The sequence below is a fragment of the Chrysochloris asiatica genome, unplaced genomic scaffold, assembly GCF_000296735.1.
Source record: "Chrysochloris asiatica unplaced genomic scaffold, ChrAsi1.0 scaffold00092, whole genome shotgun sequence".
Lineage (NCBI taxonomy): Eukaryota > Metazoa > Chordata > Mammalia > Afrosoricida > Chrysochloridae > Chrysochloris > Chrysochloris asiatica.
In genome coordinates this window covers 2,634,821-2,654,595 of record NW_006408610.1, presented here as the reverse complement: position 1 = coordinate 2,654,595, position 19,775 = coordinate 2,634,821, and the positions used below count along the sequence as shown (strand labels likewise).

At 51.6% G+C, this 19,775-nt stretch overlaps 1 protein-coding gene and 1 pseudogene across 1 annotated transcript; both read left to right on the top strand.

Moving 5' to 3' along the window:
- Positions 1–473: 473 nt before the first annotated feature.
- SNX33 (sorting nexin 33) lies at positions 474–11,041 on the top strand. Its single transcript, XM_006866466.1, has 2 exons — positions 474–2,190; positions 10,557–11,041. The coding sequence occupies exons 1-2, from the start codon at positions 720–722 to the stop codon at positions 10,808–10,810; spliced, it is 1,725 nt and encodes a 574-aa protein (XP_006866528.1). The 5' UTR covers positions 474–719; the 3' UTR covers positions 10,811–11,041.
- Positions 11,042–17,218: 6,177 nt separating this feature from the next.
- On the top strand, positions 17,219–17,891 carry LOC102825884 (annotated as a pseudogene).
- The last annotated feature ends 1,884 nt before the right edge of the window (positions 17,892–19,775 follow it).

Genomic DNA, 19,775 nt, shown 5'->3' with positions numbered 1-19,775 from the left:
ACCTGGGGCTGGTCTGCTGTGCTGCTGGGCTCGGGGAGTTGGCGGCCTGTTGTGTAAGTCTCAGTCCTTGTTTTCCCGGCCTGGCTCGTTGTGAAGCCGGACACATCCACCCTTGGACTCGATTCAGGAGGCTGTGCTGCCTATCTGCTTGTCCCTCTTGGATTTTCTGGATTTTTGAAAACCCGGTAGCCCAGGAGTCGGAGGAAGGAGCTGCTCTCCAAGGAATGTGAGAGCCTCCCAAGACCAGAGCAGCCAGGAGGAGCTGGGAGCCAGAAAGGGACTGCAGAGCTCTGCCTAGGTTTCAGGAACTGGTTTCCTAGTGACTCTCTTCTATTTTAGAACGTTGTTCCAGTGGAAAGTGTGGAACTCTTGAGTTGGAAGAGCTGGTTTCTCTGAGTCACTTGACTTCTGGGAGTGAGAGGAGAAAGAGCCCTCTCATACCTGCCCCCAGGGGCTGCTGAGGGCTGGGAGGAAGACTGTGGACATGAACCCTGCCTGTTCACATGTGTGTGCCTGGAGACTGGCCAGGGCAGTTTCTGGGACATGGACATTGCTTTGAAGAGAGGGAGGCTGGACAATATCCATGGGTGCTGAGACCCTGCTTGAGGGGCTGAGGAGCTGAGCTGCTGTTTCAGGTGCTAGTGCATTCTTGGACATCTTAGTGCACCCTGGGTTCTGGCAGTACCCTGTCCTTCCCATCTCTACCACCTGGCCCAGCCATGGCTTTGAAAGGCCGAGCCCTCTATGACTTCCGCAGCGAGAACAAGGAGGAAATTAGCATCCAGCAGGATGAAGACCTGGTCATCTTTAGTGAGATCTCTCTAGATGGCTGGCTGCAAGGCCAGAACAGCAGCGGCGAGACGGGCCTCTTTCCGGCCTCTTATGTGGAGATCATCCGCTCTGACACCTGCTCGAATCATGCCTGCTACTCCAGCAGCACTGCGGACTCTCTGGGCAGCCAGGTGAGCTCGCACGACAGTGCCTGTGTGGCTAGCTCGGTCAGGACTGGTGAGGGCAGTGGCTTTCTCTCCAACCAGGGCAGCTTTGAGGATGATGATGATGATGACTGGGATGACTGGGATGATGGCTGCACAGTGGTGGAGGAGCCACGGTCTGGTGGGCTGGGCACCAATGGGCACCCCCCACTCAACCTCTCCTACCCAGGTGCCTACCCCAGCCAGCACATGGCCTTCCGACCCAAGCCATCCTTGGAGCGACAAGATAGCCTGGCATTTGCCAAACGAGGCAGTGTGGTGGGGCGTAACCTCAATCGTTTCTCATGCTTTGTGCGCTCTGGAGTGGAGGCCTTTATCCTGGGTGATGTGCCCATGATGACCAAGATCATTGAGACATACTCCATTGAAATGGGTCCTCTTGGCCCGCAGTGGAAGGCCAACCCCCATCCATTTGCCTGTACCGTGGAGGACCCCACCAAACAGACCAAGTTCAAAGGCATCAAAAGCTACATCTCCTACAAGCTCACACCCAGCCACGTTGGCTCCCCTGTCTACCGGCGCTATAAACACTTTGATTGGCTCTACAACCGCCTGCTAAACAAGTTCACTGTCATCTCGGTGCCCCACCTGCCTGAGAAGCAGGCCACAGGCCGTTTTGAGGAAGACTTCATTGAGAAGCGGAAGCGGCGGCTCATTCTCTGGATGGACCACATGACCAGCCACCCTGTGCTCTCCCAGTATGAAGGGTTCCAGCATTTCCTCAGCTGCCTGGATAACAGACAGTGGAAGATGGGCAAGCGTCGGGCAGAGAGGGACGAGATGGTAGGTGCCAGCTTCCTGCTCACCTTCCAGATTCCCACGGAGCACCAGGACCTGCAGGATGTGGAGGACCGTGTGGACACCTTCAAGGCCTTCAGCAAGAAGATGGATGATAGTGTCTTGCAGCTCAGCACCATAGCATCAGAGTTGGTGCGTAAGCATGTAGGGGGCTTCCGCAAGGAATTCCAGAAGCTGGGCAGTGCCTTCCAGGCCATCAGTCATTCCTTCCAGATGGACCCTCCCTTTGGCTCCGAGGCCCTCAATAATGCCATTTCTCACACGGGCCGTACCTATGAAGCTGTTGGTGAGATGTTTGCGGAGCAGCCCAAGAATGACCTCTTCCAGATGCTTGACATGTTGTCTCTGTACCAGGGCCTGCTCTCCAACTTCCCTGACATCATCCACCTGCAGAAAGGTAAGAAACTCTTACTGAGTCTGGCACTCTCTGGAGACACTGAGATGACGTAGACAGAACGAGCAGCTCATCGTGTTTTTCTTTCTGTCTCTTCCTTACTCATTCATTCAAGTGTGTTGAACACCTACCATGTGCCAGATGCTATTCTAGGTGCAAGGATATTGTGGTACACAGGCCTGGTCCTTGTCCTCATGAAGCTCACTGTTTACTTTTTTGTTGACAGTCCATTAATTCATTCATTTTTTCTCTTTCTGTCTCATTTATTCACTTGACCACCATCCATTGAGCCTCTTCAAGGTATCTGACTGGGCTCTGGTAACACAGAAGTGATCAGGCCCCACGCCTCATCCTTGAGGAGGCTGCAGGCTCATGTTGATACACACAGACCTTGATAACAATAACTCGGTGTGTGGGCCTGGCTTCCTACTCCTCACAAGCTCCCCTCTCCTGTTTGTAGCTTCAGAGCCTGTTTTCATCCCCTGCCTATCTTGTGAGTTCCTTATCTGGGAGCGGGAGGATTGCTGCCCCCATTTTGTAGATGGAGAAGCTGGTGTCCAGAGAAAGGTGGCTGCACAGGGAGTATGTAGCCCTGCTGGGACCGGCCCTTCCTCCCGCCACCTCCCCAAGGACACGACTGTGTTGGCTGCCTCCCCAGCTCAGTCCTGTTTTCAGTTCTCATGGGCCCTCTTTGTAGGCGAGGACAGGATGGGCCCCTGCCTGTTACTGCTGGGCTGTCAAGGAGCTGCCAGGGAAATGACTCATTCCAGGTCACACAGGGGCACCACACTTGGTCAGGGGGAGCAGAACTAGGGGGCTAGGGCACTGCTCACAGGGCCCCAGCTGGCTCAGCTTTCTGAAGCCTGCTTCTCCCCTAAGGAGTGAGTGGGGCTGACCTGGTAGGTTACTGAGTCCTAGGGACAACGGGGAGGGCAGATGTCAGGAGAGAGGTGCGGTCCTCCCTGGGGCTGCTTGGTAACTCAGGAAGAACGTCTGCAGGGCGTGGGGCTGGCTCCCTGGGCCCCAGGCCCTGAGGTCAGGCCTGGCTTGGTGGGTAGTTTTACTCTGGGTGGGACCAGGAGGCAGGTCTTTTGGCTAACTGAGGGGGTAGCAGATGCGCCCCCACCTCGAGACCCTGTAGAGTCTGGGGCAAGCTCATTCTGTTCTCTGTGACCAGGAAGGAGGGTGACGTAGGGAACGTCTCTGTCTCCCAACCTCCTCCCTTCTCTTCCCTCCCTTCCTTTCCTCTTTCTTCTCTGCCCTTTTTTCCTACTTTCCACCTCCATCTCCTCCTTTCCTCTCCTTTCAGCTCCAGGAGACGTGAGGCTGCAATTGACTCTGTCCCTAATTTGCTGTATGTTCTTAGGATGTGTCTTCTCCCCGCTGGGCCTTAATTTCCAAGGAAAATGAAGGCAGGTGGGCCCAGTGAGCTGTCAGGCCCTCAGTTGGGGAAGGTCATGACTTCTGAGGGAGGGTCTGGCCAAGAATAGTGATGGCAGAGAGCTGGCTGAGTTCCAGAGGAAGGGCTAGAGGCAGATGGAAAGAACCGACCAGGGGCCACTTGGGCAGGTGTCTCTCTGTGAGGAAGTAGAGGCACGTGCGCCGCGGCATTCGAGCCTGGGAAAGCTGGTTCAACCAGCTCCTTGGATGGCATGTTCTGGTGTGGGCCGTGGGAGGCAGGAGCACGGGGATTAAATAGCTGCCCTGCGCAGTAGTAGCTGGGGTCCCTTGTCTTGGTCAGGGCTCCAGGCTGGGAGAGGACCTCATACCAGAGCTCCCAGGCTCGGATTGAAACAGTGAGGAATGAGGCCAGACCAGCTTTGGGACCCTGGGGCAGGGAAACAGAGTTGAGAAAGGTCTCCACTTGAGGCATTTTGAAGAGTGAGGGATTACCTGTCCTCTGGAGTATGATGCATTCAGACTCAGGCAGAGGCCAGCTCACCTTTGCTCATCTGGAAGACCCTTCCCCACTGGACCACACTTTCTTGGGCACTGCATGCCCAGTCCCTCAGACCTGTGGCCTGGGGTGAGTTAGGGAGAGGACTTGGAATCTGGCTGGGACAAAACTGGGCAGTCTTCAGGAACCACAGCCTGCCTGGGAGTACCACACTGGCCCTCTGGGTAGAGCCCTTCCTCACAGCAGGGTGGCTGGGCCCTGGGTCCCAGGAGTCTGCCCAGCCTGTAAATAGGTGAAATGTGTGTGTGTGGAAGACTGTGGAAGAGAGGAGTGGGAGACCCAGGCAGGAGTTGGGAGATTCCTGGGCAGAATCTGGATAGATGAAGCGTTCGAGGTAACCTTGAGAGACTTTTCTCTCCTCAGTCTCCCCAATAGTCAAATGGGAGACAGTGCCTGCTTGGGGCTGGGACAAGGCCCACCAGACTGGACGGCCCCTGGCCTAGCCCATAGAGCTCAGTCCCCTTAGGGGTCCCCTAAGAGAAGGGCAACCATATAATTAACTGTTTTTTACCGGGGCAGTTTTGTGAGTGATGAGGGGCCCTAGTAATTATCCAGGAACAACAAGGGGAAACAGTGCCTATCCAGGCAAGCTGGGACCTGAGAGCCAGCAAGGGCAGGGCTCAGGGCTTGGGCTCTAGCCTAAGTCTCTTCAGAAGTCAGGGAGGTCGGTGTGACCGCTCCATCTTCACAGGTGCATTAGGTGAGATGATATGCAGAGCAGCCACAGGAGTTCAGATGTGTCCAACTTCACAGCCCAGACTGTTTGCACTGAGCTAGACAGGTGGGCACAGGGAGCCTGGAGCCCATGAGACAGAGGGTAGGGAAGAGAGGATGTCTGGGTGTGGATTAGAGGCAGGCCTAGGACCATAGAGCATCCATGCCAGGGCCATGAAGCTCAAAGGTCGGCCAAGGAAAGAAGGACAAGACCTTGCCAGGGCGTCAAGTGGGGACAGCTCACCCTACCCCCTGTGTGTTCTAGGCAATCATCTAACTCCCTCTCTCTCTCCTTCTAGTCTTTCATAAACCAAAGAAGTTAGAGTAATGTCATCAGCTGGTACCTGCTGGGAGCTCATGGACAGTAAAGTAGTGTGGGCATAGTTTCACAGAACATCTTGAGTTCTTACTTTATGTCAAGTGTGGTCCTAACTAGTTTGTGATATTAACTCCATTAAACCTGAATTATACTATTAAAAAACTCCACTGTCATCGAGTCAATTCCGGCTCACAGCGACCCGACAGAACAGAGTGTCGCTGATCCACAGGGTTTCCAAGGCTGTAAATCTTCACAGAAGCCTACGGGCACATCTTCCTCCTGCGGAGCAACTGGTGGGTTCAAACTCGGTTAACAATCCAATGCTTAACCCCACCAGGGCTCCTATTGAGTTACACTTTAGGACTCCTGGTGTGGTGCTGTAGGAGAAGCCCTATCTATACAGGGTCGTTAGAAGTCAGAACCAACTCCATGGCACACAACAACAGAAATATAGGACAGGTATTATTATCTCTTCCGACAGATGTGGTAGTTCTAAAGCACTATACTGTGGTGCCAGTTGTCAGTAGCTTGATGTTTGGTCCAGCCTCTAGCCCATTTGACAGATGGGAAGCCTGTGACCCAGGCGAGAGCAATGGTTGGGTGAAGGTGACACAGGCTGGAACTAGGACTCAGTCTCTTGCACACCAACCTGACTTGGTGATGATTGTACCTCCAAGAGGTGGTAGAAAGGTGTATTGAGGTAAGAGAGCTTAGGAAATAGGCCTAAGACCTTCTGGTACCTTCTACAGGATCACTCCCAGGCCAGGAGACTGTCCTGGTGCCCCAGTTCTCAGGCTGTATTCTAACAGGAATGTTGGGGAAATAGCACATAAGGCCTGAGCACCTGGCTCCTTCCCTGACCCACAGCCTATAGGGTAGGGCACATTAGCATATGGCCCCAGAACTGAGTCACAGGTTGGAGGAGTGTCAGAGAGCAGGGTGGGACCTCCTTGTTACCTCAGGCTTTTACCCTCTACCCCCAGTCTTCTGCCTGTTCGTTAGGGCCTAGCAATTGCAATAGGTTAATTCCTACTCTTTGAACCTCACTCTTCTCAACAAAAGGGGCCTTTTCTTCCTCCAAGGCCATGGGCAGAAGAAATCCCTGAATGCAGGTCCACCCCACCCTACCCCACCCCACTACACCCAGACTTTGTCAGGCAGGTGAAATTCAGGAGTTCCGTGTCTCCTTTCAGGCTGGTCCCTCTTGCTGAAACCTAATTCCAGCTTCTTTGTCTTGCTGTCTTCTACTTTTCTCTTTATGGTTCTTTCTGCCTCTTTTGTGAATGCCTGAGTCCATTGTATGGGACCTGACACATATACCTGGAGGGCCTGGTGTCCATCTCCCAGCTGTGGAGATATTCTTCTGTGCCAGACACGCCCCACTGGTGGGGCAAGAAGGAGTCTCTGCCCCCTTAGGGCCACAGTTTCCTCTGAACAGTAGTGGGGAGGGGTGGAGGTAGGGGTAGACAGTGACCTCTAGGGCCCCTCCAGCTCTGAGGTCCCTATCCTGGGGACCTCCAGCTTCTTGGGTCCCTATCCTGGGCCTTGGGCATTGGGCCTTCTGCTACCCAGGACTGTGCTGTAGGAGGGAATGTTGTTGTTGTCAGGTGCCATCAAGTTGGAGCTGACTCACAGCGACCCCATGCATAGCAGAAGGAGACAATGTCCGATCCTGGGCCAACCTCACTACCGCCGCCACACTTGATGCCATCAGTGATGCCACCTGGCTGATCCATCTCGTTGGGGGTCTTCCTCTATTTCTCTGAGGGAATAGGTGACAGGAAATGGTCTAGACAGGGTGGCAAAAGGACTGAGTGGGTTTGGGACTGGGGTCTGCAGATTGCTTTGGGCTTGATGTGAGAGCCCTGGAGACTTCAAACTCCAGTACATCCAAAATGGCACTGTTAGCTGATTGGCCTTGCTTTTACCAGCTAAAGTGGATGCTGCGCTTGGGGAATATACCCTTTGGGGAGATGAGGTCCTCCTGCCCAGAACCCTTAGAGGGCAGAGAAGAGGAGGCCTAGAGCTGGACCTTGAAAGGTTGAGCCAGTTGATTGTTCCCATTTCACAGATGAGAAAATCGAGGCATAGAGAGGCAAGGTAACATGTAAAGACCTCAGAAAGGAAGGCAGAGCTTGCGCCTCTTCCATAGTGAACCTGGAGGGGAGAGATAGGGGCAAGTTGAGCCTACGTGCCAGGTGAAGACCTGTCGTCTTGGTGGTAGGTTATGTGGCACATGGTTCAGTGTAACCTCCTAAAATGACCTCTCTAGTCCCTCAGAGTTAGTCCTCACGTACTGGCAGGGGCAGGCGATTCGGGAAGCCCAGGCCACTCTCAGAACACTCAGACTCTGCTGCCTCTGGGTAAAGTCCAGCCTCAAACTGTCATTCAAGGCCCTTACTTGTCCCTTCCCATCCTGGCCACTTTGCCCCAGCTTTGCTGGTGCTCTTCCCCTATCTGGAATGCTTTCTCTTCTCTGCCTCTAAGTCTTTCTTGTCTTTTAAATCCCTCCTCTTCTAGGAAGCTGCTCTTTCTCTCCTCCTTGGATCATGGTTTGGCAGACTGACCCACTGTTTCCTGCTGAGCTTCCCTGGCTTACGGCCATTTCCTAACTCTTCTGCATCCCTGGGTCTGTGCATTTTGAACTCAGAAAAGGCCAGGTCAGCCTTGCCCAGAATTATACTTAGTAGAGGTTGGATTGAGAGTGTGCCCAGCTCTGGAAGGGGGTTGAGGGCAGCACTGGAGAAGGCCTGCTGTGTACCCATTATCCCCAGTTTCGGTCATTGATGGGAAAGGTCAGTCCCTGGGTATGTGGGAGATTGGAATGTAAACATTACTTCAGTTACTTCAGCCAGATTGGGGTCCAGGCACACTCATATTCCAGCTGGCTGACTTGGCCTGGGGCAGGTTGCCTCATTTCTCTGTAGGTTTCCCCCCTGTTGTACTCATCGGAAATGGGAGCAGTTAGCCCCCTTCATAGGACTGTTGGACAGATTGAGTGAGATGATGAGTGTAAAGGACTTATAATGGCCCAAAGTTCACACTCTTCATAGGACCGACCAATCATCATCATCATCATCAGCAGCAGCATTACCATAGACATGGTCAACTCAAACCACCCCAGAAAACAATCAGTGCAAAATCAGTCATCCTGCCAAGTCACTAGGAGCACTGGGGGCCTCGGTCAGAGCAGGGGGTGTGCCAGGGCCCCCCTCCTTGTCTGGGGAGCAGTCACAGCTCCCTTGTGACACTAGGGTAGGAAAGCACCTTCTGCATTTTAGTTGCATGCCAGGTGACTGCTAACCTGTGCATTGTTCACTCCTTCCATAATGAGAAAACTGAGGCCCAGTCAGGACAGGTGACCGGCTCAAGGTCACACAATGGATATGTGACAGAGCTGGGATTTAAGCCAGGGTCTGTCTGAACCCTGTTACAGGGTTGCTATGAGTAAGAATCCACTTGACAGTAACAGGTTGACTTATGTACGTAAGTTGGCAGGAGCACTTGCTGGCGAGAGGAGCAAGCAGTTGCTTGGGCCTGTACCTCCCCACAGCCCTGCTCTGCTGCTCTTTATGTGGCTCGGACCACAGGCAGCCACATCAGGGCAGTATTGCAGATCTGGAGGAGGCTGCTCTGAGCACAAGATGGAAGTCTCTGCTAAAGACCTCCAAAAGCGTGGAGAGCCTGGGGCCTGGCACACAGTAAGTGCTCAATCAGTGCATTTCAGTGCATCATACAACTTGAGGAAAGGTAAAAGGAGTGCTGTCTAGAAGACCCTTGAGAGCCCTACTTCAAGGGAGGGGGTAAGCATGGAGATGAATATGCTGTTTGCGGAGCAGTGGGTGTTTTTGAAGTACTGGGAAACCTCCATACCCTTCCCACCTCCTTAATCTTTTGTGCACAATACAGTCCTGACAGTACATTCGAGGAGTGACTGCAGGCACAGGTAACCACCCTTCTCCACAGCAACCAATCCGATCGCGCCAACTGATGTATGTAAGTCAACCCATTCCTGCCAAGTCGATTCCCACTCATGGCTACCCTCTAGGGCAGAGGAGAGCTGCCCACAGTGTTTCCAGGGTTGTAATCTTGTTTAAAAAAATTTTTTTAATAATGAACCAACATTGCAGTTAATCTTTAGGAACAGACGTCCACATCTTTCTCCAAGGAGGAACTGGTGGATTCAAACCAGTGACCTTTCAGTTAGCAACCAAGTTCTTAATCCCTGTACCCCCAAAACGTCTTTTCAGAACTAGTCAAACATCTTTTAATTCAGAACTTAAATTCATTCACCAATTTCTTGTTAACTCATTCAGATTCTTCACATGGGCCCCTTGCCCTCCATTTGTTGCCCTGGTGTGACTAGGGAGAGAGAGCTAGGGAAGGCACTCTGCTTGGGGCACTGGCATCTGACCTGAGGGCACTTGAATTATGAATAGGAAGCCAGCAGGCAGAGGTAGGAGGGAGGAAAGATGATGAGCGGAAATTCATTTGACACCAGGTCAGTTTGGGATGTGTGCAGGGGCCGACTCCCAGAGGGCCTCAGGTGCCATGCAAATAGGCGTGGCCATGATCCGCAGGTAGTGGAGAGCCATGGAGGATTGAGAGCAGGGTGTCCCGCTTGTTTGCTCTTTGGGTGCTCTGGAAGAACTGAGGGTACCCATCGGGGGACAGGGTTGAATCGGGTCCACAGGTTTTGGTCAGGATGTGCCTTGTTCCAGGTGCTAGAGACACAGAAAGGATGAGGCTGGGCCCTGTCCTCACTGAGCTCACAGCCCATTGGGTAGACAATGACAGAAACTGGTGGTAGAGGCAGCATGGGGGCTGTGCACCTAAGCCCAGGGGAGTGCAGAGAGGGTTTCCTGGAGGAGGTAGTGTTTGAACCGAGCATAAAAGATGATGAGGCCTGCAGTGGCTAGGAAAAGTCTGTTCCTGGAAATATGTACACATAGCAGGGCTATTGTACATGCATAGGAGTCTGCTGGGGGTTAATGAGCTAGACTGAAAGGACGCTTTGAACCACAAGGTCAGTGGTTCAAGCTCTCCAGTCGTTCTTTGGAAACCCTATGCAGGGTCGCTATGAATTGGAGCTGACTTGATAAGACTTAACAAAAGCAGGGCTTGTTGGATGGGGGCTGCTGCTGGTGACACAGGTATAGCGGGAAGTTGGTTTTAGGGTGTTCTGAGGGTGAAGATTTGGGGGCTGTGCTGGTGGAGCTAGCCGGTGGCTGGACTACGGAGGTCTAGAGTTCAGGAGCGAGGTCTGAGTTGAGCTGGTAAGGGAGATGTCTGCCCTGAAAGGGCAATAGGGAGGTGTAGGGATCAAATGAAGGAGACCTGGGCCTTAACCTGCTTTGTCCTCTACTCTGACCGTGCCAGGGGCCTTCGCTAAGGTGAAGGAGAGCCAGCGCATGACCGACGAGGGCCGCATGGCGCAGGAGGAAACCGACGGCATTCGCAGGCGCTGCCGGGTGGTGGGCTTCGCGCTGCAGGCGGAGATGAACCACTTCCACCAGCGCCGTGAGCTCGACTTCAAGCACATGATGCAGAGCTACCTGCGCCAGCAGATCCTCTTCTACCAGCGGGTAGGCCAGCAGCTGGAGAAGACTCTACACATGTACGACCACCTCTGACCCGGGCCACGGGCCCTTCCCCACCCCCGGCCTGGTCACTACAGCATAATCTGCTCTTTAGACCTCTCTGCACCAGCAGTGCCTGAGGGACCAGGGGTGGGCAAGGTCAGCAGCCTGTCCTTCCTCCCCACAAAGAAGTTTTGTGGGTATCCCTGGGTATGTCCTCCATGCCTCACAGATGGAGGCCTGGCAGGGGTGGGAATAGGGCCAGGAACCCTCCAGGCCAAGGCCAAAGGTCTCAGCCTCTCCTCAAGTCCATGGTGCCCACTCACCAGTCACCACCCCTTCATTCATTTCGTGGACAGAAGCCTGTGTATGCCAGGTCTCAGGTCTGCACTAGCCACACATACTGGCCTTGGTCCCCAACGAGTCCTCACTTGCGTAGGTCAGACACAGAAGCAGTGGCACTGTAGTATGACTGATGGTTAAATTAGGGGCTCCTGGACACTCTTAGAAGGGACTATTGCATACAGCCGGTCAGAGAAGACTCCATAGAATAGATGACATTTGAGTCGGGTGACAAGGCGTCTACCAAACAGAAAATGGAGAGGACATTTGTGGGAGAGGGCAGCATGGGCAATGCTTGGAGGCATGAGAACATCTCCCTCTCTTCTGTACCTTTCCCAACCAAGGTTGATGCCCTCTTGCTGGTGAGTCCAGCCTGTGTGGTGGAAGGGAGGGAATGCCATGCTCTTTGTGGCCGGCCCTCTCACTACCCTGCCCTACCCCATGTCGCCTCCAAGAAGTGCTACAGACCAGTTCCATCCTGTAGGCCTCTGATTCTTTAACCTGCTGAGCCTCATCTGCCCTGGGTTAGGGGACCAGGCAGCCCTGGCCTCAAGGTGCTGAGACAAGCCATGGACCCCAGGGCCCTGATGGCGCCTTTCTAGAGGGGACCCTAAGAAATTGTCAGATATGTGAGCTCACCAGCAATAAACCCCCATACTCCAGAGCAGGCCTGGACCTCGGGCGCCCATGGGCCTCAGCCTCAACACTACCTTCCCTGACTTTTTGCTGTTGCACAGTGGGAAACCTAAGTGGACAGAGACAGGGAACAAGGCTTGCCTGCCCAGCCTCCCCAGGGCTCCTGGGTCTGCCTGCTCATGGCCAGCCTTACTGTGACCAAACCTCTGCCCCTGCCCCAGGGCTTAGGCTGTGCTGTCTCCTCTGACCTATGTTTACATCCTCAGGGGGCTGCTGCCTCCTCCACCCCCAGGCCAGTCCGTGGTCAGCAGCGGGATGGGGGAGACCTGACGCCCTGGAGGTCGTGGCCTGCTCCTGGTTACTGCTGCTTGAACCTTTTTTCTTGATAAACCTTTTACAATTAAAATCACAAAAGCATGACTTTTTCTGAGTGGATTCTGATGAGGATGAGGGTAGGGGAAAAGATAGAACCCTAATGGACTACATTCTGAGGTGAATCTGGGCACAAAATTTACCTCAGAACCTCAGAAGTTGGGGGAGGGCTATGCTGATGGGAGGTTTTAGGCTGGGGAGCCTGAAAGTGGCATAGGTACTGGCTGGATGCCCGTCTTCCCTCTTGTCTCTGAAATGGAGTCCTGCCCAGGTGGCTGGCTGTGGTGTCCTGTGAGTTAGAGCTCTTGTTGAAGGGATGGGATGTGTGCCCCTAGACCCAGGGAGGCATGGCCTGGCTTGGCCCCAGGAAAAACCCTGTCCAAAGAGGAAAGGGGGCAGGATAGGGACTGTCCAGCTCTGCAATGACTCCCATGTTCGGGAGACTAAGGAGGAGCATTCCCCGTCCACCCCTCTCCCCCAGCTGCGCTCTTGAGGGTGTCTCAGTCGGGATAAACAGGAGTTCATAACATAGAGAAGGAAAAGCCATTGGTAACACTGTGGCTTTCTTGCAGGGTCAGTGGGGACTGGGTGGAGGGAGGGCTTCAAGGGTCAAGGCAGTCAGAGAAGGCTTTGGCGGGTCAGGGGCACAGGGATCTCATGGGGTGAGCTGGGGTGAGGGTCAGCAGGTGCAGGGGAAAGGGGTGTGTAAGTCTCCACGTTCAGGGCAAAGTGTTCTCAGAGGAACTTTTGGAATGGGTGTCCCTGGCCCTGGGTCAAAATTAGGTCAGATTTGGGACTTTCTGGGGAATTTTCCTCTCTCCTTCCTCCCCTCTCGCCTTCATTTTTTCCAACCCATACAAGGAACTTCCTGCCTTTAACCTCTTCTCTGCTTTGACCCCCCTGTGGTCTTCTGTGAGGGGGCTCTGGACTCAGGAGTGAGGGCCCCTTTGGAGGCCAGTCAGGGTAGGCCTGGTGGGAATGCTCTGTCTAACCACAGTGCCTAGAAAGCTCCCCACTAATGATTCCTGCCCTGGGGTACATATTGCCCTCTTTGTATCCCTTCCGCCAGAGAGAGCTCCTCCCATCCCTTCATCCTCAGGTTGGGGAGTCAAGCTGGCAGAATTCTCAGCAGGGCCTTGGACCTAGGAGGAGAATCGGAAAGTGGAGTTTCTGGATGGGTCAGGCCTCTGAGGTCTCCAGGCTGTGTGTGTGTCCGTTTGCATGTGTGTTCGTGGAGTGAAGATGTCATGACCCCTCCTGGTTTTTAGTTCTGTGTGGGTTGAAGTGTTTGGGAAATTTGGCCAGGACCCTTCTCAGCAGAAGACTGGAGGGCCCTGGCAGGAGGAGGGCACATCCTGGCAGTGGCAAGACCTGCTGGCTCCCCTGGGTCACATGCCAGGCAGATGTTCTGGCCTGAGCTGGGCCCAGCTGCCTCTAGTTCCCTCCCTCACTTTGCTCCAAGTGGGGTGGTAAACAAGGCCCTTCTTTCTGCCCTGGGTAGTTACCAAGATCTGAGGATGGGGGCTGGGGGGCCCTGATCCCTAATCTTGCCCAGCCCAGGAAAGGGAATCTGCCTTGTCTTTGTGGAGGTGGGGAGTAAGGGTGGAGGCAGCCTCAGGTCTTGTATCCCATCCCCTTGGGGACACAAGTGAGTTGTGAACCAGTGTGTCATGGCTGGCCCCAGCCCAGCCCAGCCCAGCCCAGCCTCCTCAGGCCTGTCACAAGTCACATGATCATCTCCGTGTCCTCTTATTCCCAGACACAGACACCTGGAGTCTCAGGCACAACACACAGAGACACATGGGCGATACATGCCTGGCCACATGCGCACATGCACAGTCCTGTGCTCACACCACCCATACATTTGGTGTCGTCATCCTGCTCACAGCTTCAGAGTCACAGCTGTTCTCTCACACTGTTCCACACAGAGAGACCCCAGAGCTGAGGTCTCTTCACTGCAGAGTCACACAAACACATAACAAAGGTGTCAGGACCCCATCAGTCCTGCCTTCCAGGGCAACTACTGCAAGTCACAAGCACCACATCTAGGCGGATACCCCAAGAAGTCTGGGGGTGCAGCACAGTTCCCGGGGGGAGGGAAGCTGGGATGATCTCACAGCACCCAGTTGGATTCCTTATTTCAGAGACATAGGACCAGGGCTAATGAGGCGTGGTGGTTGTTCAGCATCATCCAGCGGGTTGGGAGATGCTCCAGGTCAGAGCCCAGTTCTAGAGTCTCTCTGGCATGGACCAATCCTCTGAAGGTTCCTGGCTGAACCCATGCAACCAAACTCCAGGCAGCTTCCATCTCCAGCCAGAGCTGAGGCTGCAGCATCTCGTCCACGAGCAGGAGCCAGGATGTGGTGGGTAGGGCCCAGGCCTGGGTGGGAGCAACATTCCTGCACCATCTCCTCCCCAAGCATGTGAGGACTGAGCCCGCCCCGCCTACCCACCCGCTGACTCAGGCCTCCCTGAGCCAAGCCCAAGCCCGCTCAGCTCCCCCACTAACCCCAACCTGCTTCCTCACCAGCTTGGTCCTGGGACCTCTCTCCACTTGCTGGAAAGGAAGAGACAGTGAGTTCTGGCAAGACCATGGGGGAAAATAAAAATCAATCTCCCCAAACAGCATAGAAGTAGGGGTGATAAGCATGGGTTTACGTACTAATCTGAATATTCAATAAGGATTAGTAAGTAAACATAAGTAAACCCATGCTTATCATTGCTTATTGGGTCCTCTATCCCTGTCAGGGATTGTAAATCTGACAAGAAAGCTTTGATTCTGTAGGAAAGTGTTGAGGGTTTGGGAGAGAGGCAGATGCCAGCCAGACTTAGTAGAATCATTGATGTGGTGAAAAAATATGAAATTGCATGAAGAAGCCTGTGCTTACCTTACTGAATAATCTGATACTGCTTGGAGGACTGATTGTGAAACCCAGTGCCAGGGTTCTGCATAGTTTTAACACAAACATTTTTCATTTTGGTTTTGTTTTGTTAGTCAAGTCCCAGAACAGTTTCATCTATTTAGAAGGCAGCGCTTCACAGAGCAGTGAGGTCTCGATTCTCATCATAGCCCTGATGGGCATCCTTGTGTTTTTCAGACGCAGAGACCAAGACTGACTTACCCAGGGTGAGGCTACGACTTGCCTAAGATTACAGTGAGGCCCTGGCAGCTCTGTATTCAAACCCAGCTCTGGCTCTATTCCTTGTTGTTAGGTGCCATTGAGTCAGTTCTTACTCAATGATTCTATGTGCAACGGAACGAAACCCTGCCCCATCCTGCACCATTCTCACAATTGTTCCCGTTTGATCTTATTGTTACAGTTCACTGGCAGCCCATGTCATTGAGGGTCTTCCTCTTTTTCACTGACCCTCTGCTTTACCAACCATGATATCCTCTTCCAGGGACTGGTCCCTTCTGACAACATGTGCAAAGTAGGTGAGAAGAAATCTCCTCATCTTTGCTTTCAAGAAGCATTCTGACTATTCTTCTTCTAATGTAGATTTGTTCATTCTTCGGGCTGCCCATGATCTATTCAATTTTCTTTGCCAACACCGTAATTCAAATGCATCAGTTCTCAGGTCTTTCTTATTCATTGCACAGCTTTCATAGGCATTTGAGGCAGTTTCACCACTTGTCTGTCAGTCTGTCACACTGTGGTGGCTTGTGTGTTGCTGTGATGCTGGAAGCTATGCCACAGGTATTTTAAATACCAGCAGGGTCACCCATAATGGACAGGTTTCAGTAGAGCTTCTGGACTAAGACAGACTAAGAAGAAGAGAGGCAGACTGCTTCTGAATGTTTAGCCATTGCAAAGCTTATGAATAGCAGCAAAACATTGTCAGATAGAGTGCCCGCAGCTGAGCCTTTCAGGTTGGAAGGCCCTTGAAATGTGACTGAGGAAGACTTAATCTCCTTAAAGTAGGGTTGCCCATGATGATGTGAATGGAGTGGTTTTCAGGATCTTCATTTGCTGATGGGGTACAACTCAAAATGAGGAGAAACAGCTGTATATATCCATTAATAATCAGAACATGGAATGTATGAAGTATGAATCTAGGAAAATGGGAAGTTGTCAAAAATGAAATGGAATGCGTGAACATTGATATCCTAGGCATTAGTGAGCTGAAATGAACTGGTAGTGGCCGTGTTGAATGAGACAATCATGGTTGACATGACTAGAACAACAAATTAAAGAGGAATGACATCACATTCATCATTAAAAACAGTATTTCAAAATCTATCTTGAAGCATAATGCTGTCTGTGATAGGATAATATCCATATGCCCATAAGGAAGACCTGGTAACACCACTATTGAAATTTATGCACCAACCATTAAAGTCAGTGATGATGAAATTGAACTTACCAACTTCTTCAGTCTGAAATTGATCAAACATGTAATCAAGATGTATTGATAATTACTGGTGAATGGAATGTGAAGGATGGAAAGAAAGAAGAAGGATCAGTAGTTGGAAAATATGGCCTTGCTGCTAGAAATGATGCTGGAGACTGCATGATAGAATTCTGCAAGATCAATGACTTGTTCCTTGGAAATACCTTTTTAGACAACAGACTGTACACATGGATCATCTCACCAGGTGGAATACACAGGAATCAAATTGATTACATCTGTGGGAAGAGGCTGTGGAGAAGCTCAATATCATCAGTCAAAACAAAGGAGTCCTGGTGTGGTGCTGTGGGTTAATGCACCAGACTGCAAAGTTGCTTGAACTGCAAGGTTGGCGGTTCAAACTCACCAGCTGCTCCTGGGAAACCCTATACAGGGTTGCTATGGGTCAGAACTGACTCGAAGGCACTTAACAACAACAAAGCAAAGGCAGGGACAGAATATTGACTAACAATTAACTGCTCATATGCAAGTTAAGGCTAAAGCTGAAGAAAAGGAAAACAAGTCCACAAGAGCCAAAATATGACCTTGAACATATCCTACCTGAATTTAGAGACCATCTCAAGAACAGATTTGATGCATTAGACACTAATGACTGAAGACCAGACAAGCTGTAGGATGACATCAAGGACATCATACAGGAAGAAAGCAAGAGGTCATTAGAAAGACAGGAAAAGCATTTGGGATCCTCCCGCCTCTCCTCGGATGGCGGCTCTGAGGAGTTGGCTGTCGTGAGCATCACCTCCTTCCTCAGGTAGAGACAGCGCATGCCTGCAGCGGCTAACTTTAAGAGGCGCTGTTTCTCAGAGTTGGTGAGACCATGGCACAAAACTGTGACAGTTGGGTTTGGTGTGACCCTGTGTGCAGTTCCTATTGCACAGAAATCGGAGCCACATTCTCATAGTAACGAGGCATTAATGAGGAGGGCGGTGTCTGGTGACAGCACCTCCACATTTCTACCACAAATGCATTGATTGAAGCAACCACTGTGTACAAGAAGGCTGTTTATACCTAAATTTCACTGTACTGAAAATAAATGAATTCACAGGAGGAAGATGCAGTATGGCAGGTGATCAAAGCAGCCAGAACTGAGATGACATCAAAGCAACAAAAATACTTAAAGTTAGAAAGCAGCATGGAAGACTGAAGTGGGTCTTTCCGAGATGGCTGCATACCAAACGGGAGCGCACGAGGCCTCAGTCACGGCCCAAAACCACATCCAGCTGGGGAAGTTGCAGGTGCTGGAGGTGCGCCAACTCTTCCAGAAGGCAGAGACCAAGGTGGCAGAGGTGCAGACAGAGGAACTGTGGCAGAAAACCAGGAACAAGCCGGAGAGAGGGCTGAGCTAGAGCTGGAGGCCTACCTGCTTGAGCACTGAGGCCCCTCATCACTGCCAGGTCTGCTCTGGAGTGCAGAGAAGAGGCAGCAGGCTAGGCCCAGCCAGCCAGAGGCCTCCAAATTGAGCGCTGGTCCTCCCCCTGGGGTCTGTGGCCTCTTCCCATGGGGCCTGCTTCATGATGTTCTGACCTGTACCCTGGTTCACATTTCCCCCACTGATCTTTACCTCACCCCCAAAAGCATCTTACCAACTGGGCCTAGAGGGGGCAAGCCTTTTTGGTATGCCCATAAATAAGTTCAGTAACTTTCCAACCTCACTTTTCATTCTTGTTCACGTTTCAATATCAGTTAGTAGTCACTCCCTCCAAAGGGATGTGAGTTTGGGGGAGGCTGTCCTATGTCTAAGCTTTCACTGGGAGTATTTCTAAGGCCTTCTCTGATGGGGCCCTACTGCTCGAAAGGACAGCTCAGGCCAAGAGTGATAGTTGTGTCCTGGAAGGGAGCGAGGACAGTGTGACCCAATGCTCCCTTTGGGCCTGTTCCACCAACTGCCTCTGTTTTTTTTGAGTCTCTGATGTATCTGAGGGAGAAGAAAATGTTTTCACATTAAAAAACAAAAACAAAAAACACCCAGGAATAATGAGAAAAACAAAATGGATGTCAGAAGAGTCTGAAATGTGCTCTCTAGCATACAGCTGCTAAGGCAAGTGGAAGAAATGAGGAAATCAAAGAACTGAATGGAAAATTTCAAAGGGCAGATTGAGAAAACTAAGTAAAGTATATAGTGAACAGAGCAAAGACCTGGAGTTAGAAAACCAAAAGGGAAGAACATGCTCAGCATTTCTAAAATTGAAAGAACTGAAGAAAAAAATTCAAGCCTCAACTTGAAATATTGAAGGATTCTCTGAGGAAAATACTGAATGATGCAGGAAACATCAAAAGAAGATGGAAGGAATATAGAGTCACTATTGAAAGTGCCATGGACTGCCAAAAGAACCAATAGATCTGTTTTGGAAGAAGTGCAGCCAGAGTGTTCCTTGGAGGCCAAGATGGCCAAACTTCGTCTCTATACTTGGGACATACTGTCAGGAGGGACCAGTCGCTGGAGAAGGATATCATGTTTGGTAAGGTGGAGGGTCAGAGAAAAAGAGGAAGACCCCCAACGAGATGGATTGGTAAAATGGCAGCATTGATGGGGTCAAGTGTGGCAACAGTAGTGAGGTTGGCCCAGGATCGGGCAGTGTTTTGTTCTGCTGTGCATGGGGTCGCTATGAGTCGGTTCTGACTCAATGGCACCTGACAACAACAACAACTATACCAAAAAATAATTGGTTGGTGTTCATGTACAATGCTACATCTGTTGCTGTGTGCTGTCCAGTCGCTTCCGACTCATAGCGACCCTGTGTAGTATTTCTGAGGCTGTAAATCTTGACAGGAGCAGAAATCCTCATCATTCTCCTGAGAAGTGATCGGTGGATTCAAACTGCTGACCTTACCCAACATGTAACCCACTACATGACCAGGGCTTCTTTCATGTACACTGTTGTTGCTGTTAGGTGCCATTGAGCCGGCTTCAACTCAAAGTGACTCTGTATAGGGTTTCTGAGGAGTGGTTGGTGGGCTTGGACCTCCAATCTTGTGGTTAGCAGTCAAGTGTTTATCTTACAGCACTACATGATTTATGTGTACTGTTACTGTTGTTAAGTGCCGTTGAGTTGATTCCAACTCATAGCGACCCTGTTCAGGGTTTCTGATGAGCAGCTGGTAGGTTTGAACCCCTGACCTTGTGGTTTGAAGTCCAGTGCTTATTCTACAGTGACACACTTGGAATATGCTAGGAGGGATATACTCAGGAAAATGGAAAACAACTAGTGTTGAAGATATAGGGAAATTGGAACCTTATCCACTGTTGGTTAAGAGCTAT